Source organism: Triplophysa rosa, linkage group LG1 (assembly GCF_024868665.1).
Source record: "Triplophysa rosa linkage group LG1, Trosa_1v2, whole genome shotgun sequence".
Lineage (NCBI taxonomy): Eukaryota > Metazoa > Chordata > Actinopteri > Cypriniformes > Nemacheilidae > Triplophysa > Triplophysa rosa.
In genome coordinates this window covers 3,441,751-3,451,209 of record NC_079890.1, presented here as the reverse complement: position 1 = coordinate 3,451,209, position 9,459 = coordinate 3,441,751, and the positions used below count along the sequence as shown (strand labels likewise).

At 39.2% G+C, this 9,459-nt stretch overlaps 1 protein-coding gene across 1 annotated transcript in view; it reads right to left on the bottom strand.

Annotated features, from left to right (window-relative positions):
• Positions 1-252: 252 nt before the first annotated feature.
• The window catches only part of efl1 (elongation factor like GTPase 1), a 76,761-nt gene continuing 67,554 nt past the window's right edge, over positions 253-9,459 (bottom strand). Inside the window, 1 exon segment of the mRNA XM_057358286.1 lies at positions 253-1,486. Within this exon segment, the coding sequence (XP_057214269.1) occupies positions 1,298-1,486 (189 nt within the window). The 3' untranslated portion in view covers positions 253-1,297.

Below are 9,459 nucleotides of genomic sequence, written 5' to 3'. Positions count from 1 at the left end.
ACTCAATGAACATGGTAAACTCTGTGTATTGCATTGCCTCTCGTGGTTACAGCTTGTGGTAGTTACCAGCTGATGGCGTCAATACAAAACGCAACTTTTTGCCCCTATTTTGCCCCCTATATTAAACTCTAGAACTGACGAGCATTTATTTCAATATTCCAGGTGATTTTATGTGGCAGCCATAATAGACATTACACATCTACAACACACAATTCCACCACAGACAGAGCTGAAGTTCATCTCCTCCTCCTAATTCTCCCCGAGTCTGCACTTGTAAATAAGCTTTAATCTAATGGCTGTAAGACCCCGAGCACACCGTTCCATTTGCATTGGTTAAAGAGGTTTATCTGTAGCATCTGAAGGCTTTGTCTGTTGTGTCGACTAAAGCCATTCGTTCCGCTAAATTACTCCCATTAGCTTAATGTAACGTGGAGGTCTTTACCCACCGGCCTTCGATCTGCAGAAATGACCCCTGCACTCAGATCCTGCACAGCATGGGCTGTGAGAAGATGGCTAGGAAAACATGCAGATCAACGCACCTGGAGGAAGCCCCGCCTACTGGGTGACATCATGCAGGTGAAAAGGGAAGGCAAGTTTTCTGGAAGGCAAACCTTGGGTCATTGATTTCTAAGTAAAAACTAAAACGCAATACACTATTTTTCTCAACAGACAATTATATGAGACAATCTAAAATTTTGTTGTTTGTTTTGTCTGGTGTTGTGCAACATTCAGGGACTAGTTGTTTTTTCACTCTCCCGATCCCGTTAAATGCGTTTCACACAAATATTTTTTTTGTAGGACTTAAGCGTCTGTAAGGGAGAAGGTAGAGATGGGGAATTGATTTCAAGGCTGCTCGGCTTCAAAATAATTAAAAACTGGATTTCAAGAACACTTGTAAATTATGCACGGCAGACCCCGCTGGACCCCGGCACACCATCCCAACTGCATAAGGAGATACGGCACAATTCCAAAACGTGTATATTTATTTGTAGGGTTTCACCCTGTTAAAAACCATGTAATGGAAAAAAAACAATATGAGGTCATTTCAGGTGAGCACTCAATGAAACAAATGTCAGCAAATATCAGAAATGATATTCTTTCAATAGTGTCCGAATTCACAAAAATGCCTCACAAAACTGTGCAACCAGCTGCCGTATTTATTACATACATTTTGGGCATTGTTTTTCAGCCAATTTTCTACCAATTGAAAATACAAAACTGTGCACAGGATCCCTTATGAACGAAATCTCAGTTTGTGATGATGTTCGTGTGTTATGAAACAAGCACGTTGGGTGGTTTATTTGTTTTTGCTGAGAGTTCGTTGTTTTTCCGCATGTTCCACGATCTTCTCTTCCACGTACAGGCCCTTGCGTCTCCGAACAGCGTTCATGTATTTCAGAGCCTGGTTGGAGGAATCCGCTTTTTCTCCAAAGTGTAAATACTCCTCCTCTGTAGTGGGCACCCAGGACGGATCACTAGAGATCACCTACAACACACACACACACACACACACACACACACACACACACACACACACACACACACACACACACACACACACACACACACACACACACACACANACACACACACACACACACACACACACACACACACACACACACACACACACACACACACACACACACACACACACACACACACACACACACACGACTGTGAATAAAACCTGTGCTGTGAGTAAAGAGTGTTTAGGTAACATACACTTTTACAGAGTCTTAAATTACACTTTTAATTATGTATGTCAAATTTTAGTATTCAAAGACACTTACAATATACAGGACAAGTCATGTAAGTTATTGAAAGCAATGCGTGGCTTTGAGAAGGTGGTAACTAGAAAACCCAAAACAACACTTGAAAAAATCTGCGTTTCGGTTCAGAAAAAAAACCAAGAAATAAACAAAAACATTTCTGCATTTCTGATGCATGTCCAATTAAATTTGATGTAGTTGTCACCAATTCAGTCATCTTCCTATTTAGAAACCAATTACAAATTTCAAGACGATTATTTTCTTATATTTGGTATCGCTAATATACATCTTATGAAAAATGTTCTACTTGAGAAATATCATCCGATTACATATCTACAGACATTGTCAATTAGTTCAACACAAGTATTTTACGAGGCGACTACTTCGTATGAATTCGTACGATGTTATTCGTACGTTTTAGTACGGTATGCTTTCGTGCCAGTGATGGTTAGGTTTAGGGGTGGGGTTAGGTGAGGGGCTCCAGCATTACTTTTTTCGAATAATCGTACGTTATTGTACAATTATCATTGTACGAAATTATAGGAATTAGCCACCTCGTAAAATAATTTCAAATTCTTGTAAGATCAGGGGTGCGTTTCCCGAACAACGACATAACTCGCTGTTAAACCACCATAGTACGATGCATCGTTGGGGAAATTAATGGTGTAGTTACAATAATGACGTCTACTTATAAATACGTTAAGATCGAATTAATGTCGAATCTTGCTGTAAATAACATACATTACCTTTAAAGGCTACTTTTGTTATCCTATTTTTGCTAGTGTTGTTTTATTTCACAATATTTAATTCATTCACAAGTTTCCTCCTACGTCACTCTGCCCAGGGATTTTCCAGGGTCCTACAGCACGTCGGGTCATGCGCACCTTTCAAAAAACAGCGCTTCTATTTTCTTGACAAACTAAAGATGTAAAATTGAATTTGAATATATTTAGAATGATGGATACAGAATGCACTGCATGTTGCTTGCTTGCTTTGTTCAAAAGCATGATGCATGTAAGTCTACATGTCATAATAATAATAAGGAACGATGTTTCGAACCACAGCTCTAGACCTGTAGTTCCAACCACGGGGTTTCGGGAAACACTTGAATCGTTGAACTATGCTGGAACGACTGAACTTGCGACCATAGTTGGCTAACGATGCTTTTGGGAAACGCACCCCTGATTGGTTAGTTCAATCAATGTACGTCGTATTTAAAAATTGCAGTAATACCATGCATTCTATACATTTCACAATTTCTTATGTCTCTACTGTCTGTATTAATATGTATTTACTGTAAAGCGGCTTTGTAACAATGCAAAATAGTAAAAAGCAATGGAAAAAAAAGAATTTAAATTTGATGATATTGATTGATTATAAAATGTATGCCTCTTGTCCTGATTGGTCAATACGATCGCCAATATCCCCGCTATGAACAGGCTATCCAGGCTAAAGTTGACGTAATGTAACAGACACTGTAAAGTGTTGCTGATTTTACGACAGTTTTATTTTTCTTCCCTTTTAAGATCTGAATTCTATCACAACTAACAGTGATTCTATACAGTTAGTAGTAAACTGTGATCATTGAGCCAGCTGCATAAATACAGCTGATGCCCCGGCTTCATTTCTTTGTCTCTGTCATTATAAAACGTATAATAGAGGATCCAGAGCTGGACGGATGCTGGAAGAGAAACACATAATGGTCATTATAAGAGGCACAGTGAGGCCGTGTACCAGCACAAATACACGCACAGTGCTGGGAGCAGGTGCTTAACGCATGACGCAATCCCTGCAGTAACACGCACACGCGCTTCAACACAACATGACCTCACGCTCACACAATAGACTAAACGGTACAATTACTGTAAGAGTCCCCGCACCTGGCCCCGGAGAGGCCCCACGCCGCCGGCTCTGTTACCTCCAGACAGATGGCGGGGGCCAGTAACGGTCGCATTTACACCCATACAGACCCCAGCCATCCACTGCTGAACGCAAACAGAGTCGATCCGCCGTCACAAAAGCATCTGAGACCGAAAAGTAACCGATGGAATTTGATTTTCAACAGCAGTACGCAAAGAGCTCGCCGTCTGATCTTTCTTTTAGTATTTGCATCTCAATTGTCTTATGCCATTGTTCGCTCTCTTTTTGAACCTGACAGCTTTTTTCACATCTGAGAAAGCTTTTGTGTCATCTGTGGACGCATTCCAGCATGAACCAACAAGTGACGGGGCATTTTCATATGTACACACACATAGACACACAATTTGCATCCTTGCTGTCTCCTACCTAAATAGACAGCTGCTTTATAAAAGGGGGTTTACACAAATAGTGATTTGTCGAAACTTCACTACAAATGAGCAAAGACTATTATATCACAGTTATGTATATATATATATTTTTTATATTTTAATGCTATTTTACCAAATTTGTTTCTATTTACTACCAGATTTCTATAAGCTATGGCCTGTTGTAACGTCTCTCAATATGAACAACACAACAATATAAACACAACTTGACAAAAACACTGTGTGAATGGTGCATTAACAGCAACCTAACATGAATCAAGCCTAAACATGAACCTCAAACTGATTTTCGTCGCTATTCTAACGAAACCTCAGATGTCCAAATTCGCCCTTTTCAGGGAATGTGTGAAATACTGTGTTGTCAAAGTTAACAAGCTCCTTTATTACTTCTTTTTACGCAGTGACAAACCAAAATGGTGAATAATAATAAAAAATATATATTTATTAGAAAACAGCAGTGTTTTATCCCTGACAGCCAGCGGCGTAGCGTCTGGGTATGCAGGTGCATATGGGCCTGGGGGATTGGGGGCCCGCATCCAAGTTTTATTCATGGACGTCTAATACTGTAGAAAATTGACTGATCTCAGATCTGGTCTACCCATGGGCGGATGTGAGTGGGTCATCCACCAGAAATTTAGAATGTAAAAACGATGCCACTTCGCCAGAATCTTCAGTGGCTTAGTGAGTAAGACGCATGACAAGTTTTGACGCTACGTATGTTGCAAGATCGAATCCCTCCTTTGCCGAACTACATTTTCACATCACAAATCAGATCATACAAGCATTTTTTTTTAACACAATAAGGAAAATATTTGAAAATGGCTAACAGGTGTAGGTAAGGTTAGGGGTAGTAAAGAAGATTTTATTGTCCCAATTAGTTGGCATCTATTTATTACATGGATAATCTATTTTATACATATAATCATTTACACTCTATTATTATTGTATAATGTACAACATTACTTTGTTTACCTTGCTGTGTCGAAACGGAATGAAGTTGAATTTATATTACTCTGAATGAGCTCGTCAATATATCGGATTGAGGTGGCCAAACATTTGAATGAAGGCGAGGATTACTGTCCAATCAAATGAAAGAAGGCGGGATTTGCTGTATTGAAAGAAGCCGAGGTTGGACGAGTGAAAGAACCAGCGTGATGCAAGTAGCTAAATGTTTCATGTTTGACAACTGCATTATCATATAAATGTTAGGGCCTTTCACGTCGCGTGTAAAAACGCATGCTAAACGCTGGCTGCGTTACTTTTTCCCTCTTTCTGGCACTTGGGAGTTCGTGCTCCCTTGGGGTCTGCAGTTACTATTTGAGCTCAATTTACACTCGTCAACATTTAAATGACAAACCTGAATAAACGACCGATGTCCAGTAGCTAATGCGAAACGCAGTCGCGAACAGACGGAGGAGCTTAGCATGTCGCTAAGCTAACATTGTAATGCTGTAATAACCATACACATACATACCTCTAATTAATCACACTTTTTACCAAATATTTGTACGTCATCAGAATTTGTATCACTTTTCTGTATCGAACAAAATATATTTGAACTATATTGTCATGATGCTATCCAGCCTGATCTCATTGTTTATATGTAGCTATCTGTACACGTTAAGTTTACAAGCACAAAACGTACATTTTTATTGATGCTGAAACGTTTAATTTGGACGTATAACAACGAATAAAACGTAAAAATTGCTACGTATTTTTAGCTAAAAAGCTTAAAATATTTACAAAGCTTGTATCTCATTAAGATATTTGTATCAGTGCGTTTCAATAATTGTACCGATAAGTGATTTATATTTTTAGTCGTAACGCTTCTTGATGGCGCCGCCAGCAACTTTTGAATTTTGTAACAAGCGCCGGTGTTGCTGCTAACGGTGGCTGCTCGGGATGGAGATGAAGATCGCCAAATAAAGGCTTGGATTTGGTTCCGTTCATCGCAGTCGAGTGGATTTTGAAGATATGGAGTACATCTGACGAATAAAATTCATTCCTTTTGTAATTATTTTGCGTTTTTGGTGTATTTTATGGCTCTACTGTCAGTCACAGCATGTTGGAGAAAACGCCTTTGTGTTCCATGGCAAACAAAGCAAAGATTACATGATGAGTAATGGTTAAATGATTGCAGAAATGTTATTCATTTCAAGAGTTTAAAGTTTTGTTTCTTCTAAACGAGTTGGCAGCAGAAATCACACAGAACCGAAATCGTTTCATAATGAGTAAACGAGTAAACCTTAAATGCAATTGAAAACATAATGCCATTGATAGGCCTATGACAAATAAATACAATATAATAAAATAAATGTTAATGCAGCGATTACGATATGCAAAGGGTTCATTTGTAAGTCTGTAAAGTTGTTCATATGTAAATAATTAACGTCTTATGTGTCGTCAATACGTCAGTATTTTGCATTGTATTGTTTGTACAAACGTTAGTAAACGTACGTTTTGTAGAACCACATTTTACGCAAAATACATACGAATTCTCATCACATTGTGCTATCACTGCAATACACTATTTAGACAGAAAACTTTCGGTTTTGAATGAACTGCATCACAATTTCTCCCTTTCCTGTAAAGGATACATGTGATGTTTAGCCCAAACATCTTGGTATAGACTTTGTCCCTAGAGCCTTAACAATGTCTTAAGTAAGGGATAATGTACAGGCAGCCGGTTGATATTGCAGAGTTAAGCACCGACAGTGTGGTCATATTGTATCACACCCGAAGGGGCTTATTTCGCGATAACAGCCGGCTGCTTGTACATTATCCCGCTTATTACACGGCTTCTTGCAAAACTGGAAATGAAATGTGAATTTTAAATCCTTTATTAGTTCATTTTTACTAAATGCAGACCTTCCACGAGGAAAAGCCGTTTACTTTCAGTCTTAAGGTAAGAAACGACGTTCAAATATCACGAACGGGCAATTTGGTTGAATCGTTTGTAAATATAATGTCATATAGGTTATTAAAAATACATATTTGTAATATTGAACTGTACCTGTCAAAATGATTTGCAGCATCCGGGTTACCGTGTGTTATTAGTTTTGAGTGCTTGTTATCTGGGAATAATGAACCTGCAAATGTCGCGACTGGCCAATCAGAATCAAGCATTCCAACGAGCCGTGTAATAATGCTTTCTAAGCAGATAGTCAACGGATAAATCCCGTACTGTTTGTCATCATTACAATTTCTACGCAATGTGATCTTATTAATTCATAAACAACACAGTTTGCGCATGGAAATGACACAGAAGTAAAGTTCAGGTTACGACTGACTGACGCACGCACAGCCACTCCATTGCCCATCTTACACAATTCGATTATGTTGACCTGGAATGTGAGTCTGCTTGCTCATGACCGGCACTGATTACAGTGTGTGCGTGTGCGTAAAGTCAGGGGCGGGCAGACGCTTGGCAGACAGATTGAGGGCGGACACACAGTCCTGGCATATGTGTCTAATGGGCTCTCGACACAGTAGGGAATGAAAACACACACACACACACACACACACTAAATGGAAGTACTGCTGTCAAAGCTCGACATCTGCACACACGCACACACACACACACAGAGTGCATGCATGCATGCAGGCTGTCAGCGTGTAGGTTCTGTGAGACACAGCGAGAAGCGGCTGAGTTCTCACAGGTGTGGTGCAGCGTCCTGCGTTTGACACCTCTGCCATGACAGAGAGACAGAGAGAGAGCGACAGGTGAGAGGACCACAGAAAAAATGATATCTGGACTGACTTTATAAGACTCCTGTCAGTTATAATTCCACCTCGCTTCATTTTCAGATGTATCAGCGCTGAAATGGATCCATATGATGGAACTGTAAAAGCTGTAAAGCACAAACCTGGATGATTGCTAAGAAACGGCTCGTTCATGAGAGAGATGATGTTGTGATTTTGTGTTGTTGTAAACCGGTAAGACGTTCTTTCTTCTTCACAACACGAAAGAAGATACTTTGAAGAACGCTGATAACCAAACAACATCGATCCCCCACTGACTTCCATTGTTTGAACACAAAACCACTGAGACATTTCTCAAAATATCTTCTTTTGTGTTCCACTGAAGAGTCACATATAGATTTTGTACAACACGAGGGTGAATAAATGACGAAATAATTTTTATCTATCCCATTAAGACCTATATAAAAAATGAGTGTCAACTGTAACACACACACACACACACACACACACACACACACACACACACACACACACACACACACACAGAGAGTTGTGTATTGCTACAGTGTCTTCTCTCTTCACACAAAGGCCAGATTTGAAAAGAATTGAAAACACAGCAAGGCAAGGTTTGAATTAAACATGGAATTGAATTACCGTGTTCCAGTACGGCAAACACGGTCTGGAAGAAACAGGACTGTTGAATGATTTCGATGTGTGTGTGAGTGTGTACAATAACTACAATGAACCTCATGTGAGAAATGAAACTATTAACTTCTGCTCGCACGGGTATGAAACACTCACAGACACACTGCACGCAGAGAAATGTGGTAAATGTCACGATAAAGTGAAGCCTGACTGAAGTCGGAAGGTTATTAATGGTTTGCGTCTCCAAAAAGCAAACGTATGTTTCTTGCAAATGGAGGTATAATGAAAAGTTCATTCAACACCTGATAGACAACACAAACAAACATGTTAAATTGGGACCTTGAACACTGAAATATTGACAGTGTCAACTGAATCAACATTTGACCTGATTCAAGCTAAAATACTTACATTTTCAGTGGTGACTATTGAAGTAAGTGTCCAACGTTTATGCTTAAAGGAACAGTTCACCCCCAAATAAAAAAAATCTGTCACTCTTTAGTTGTTCCAAATCTGTATAAATTTCATTGTTCTGTTGAACACAGAGAAAGGTATTTGGACGAATGCTTGTAACCAAACAGTTCTTGGACCCCATTGACAAAAACACACATACTTAATACAGTCTTAGTGATGTTACACAACTAAACATCAGAGATTTCTAGGGAGTAACTTCATGTGTATTTAAAGGGAAAGTTCACCCAAAAGTGAAAATTCTGGCATCATTTACTCCAAACTCCAATTTGTTCCAAACCTGTGTACATTTCTTTGTTCTAAACACAAAGGAAGATATTTGGAAGAATGTCAGAAACCAAACAGATCTCATCCCCCATAGACTCCCATAATAGGGAAAATAAATACTATGGTAGTCAATGGGGGATGAGATCTGTTTGGTTTCTGACGTTCTTCCAAATATCTTCCTCTGTGTTTAGCAGAACAAAGACATTTATACAGGTTTGAAATGACAAGAGGGTGACTTTAAATGAGGATTTTTGGGTGAACTGTCCCTTTAAGATTTTGCCTTTTTTTTCAACATAAAGACT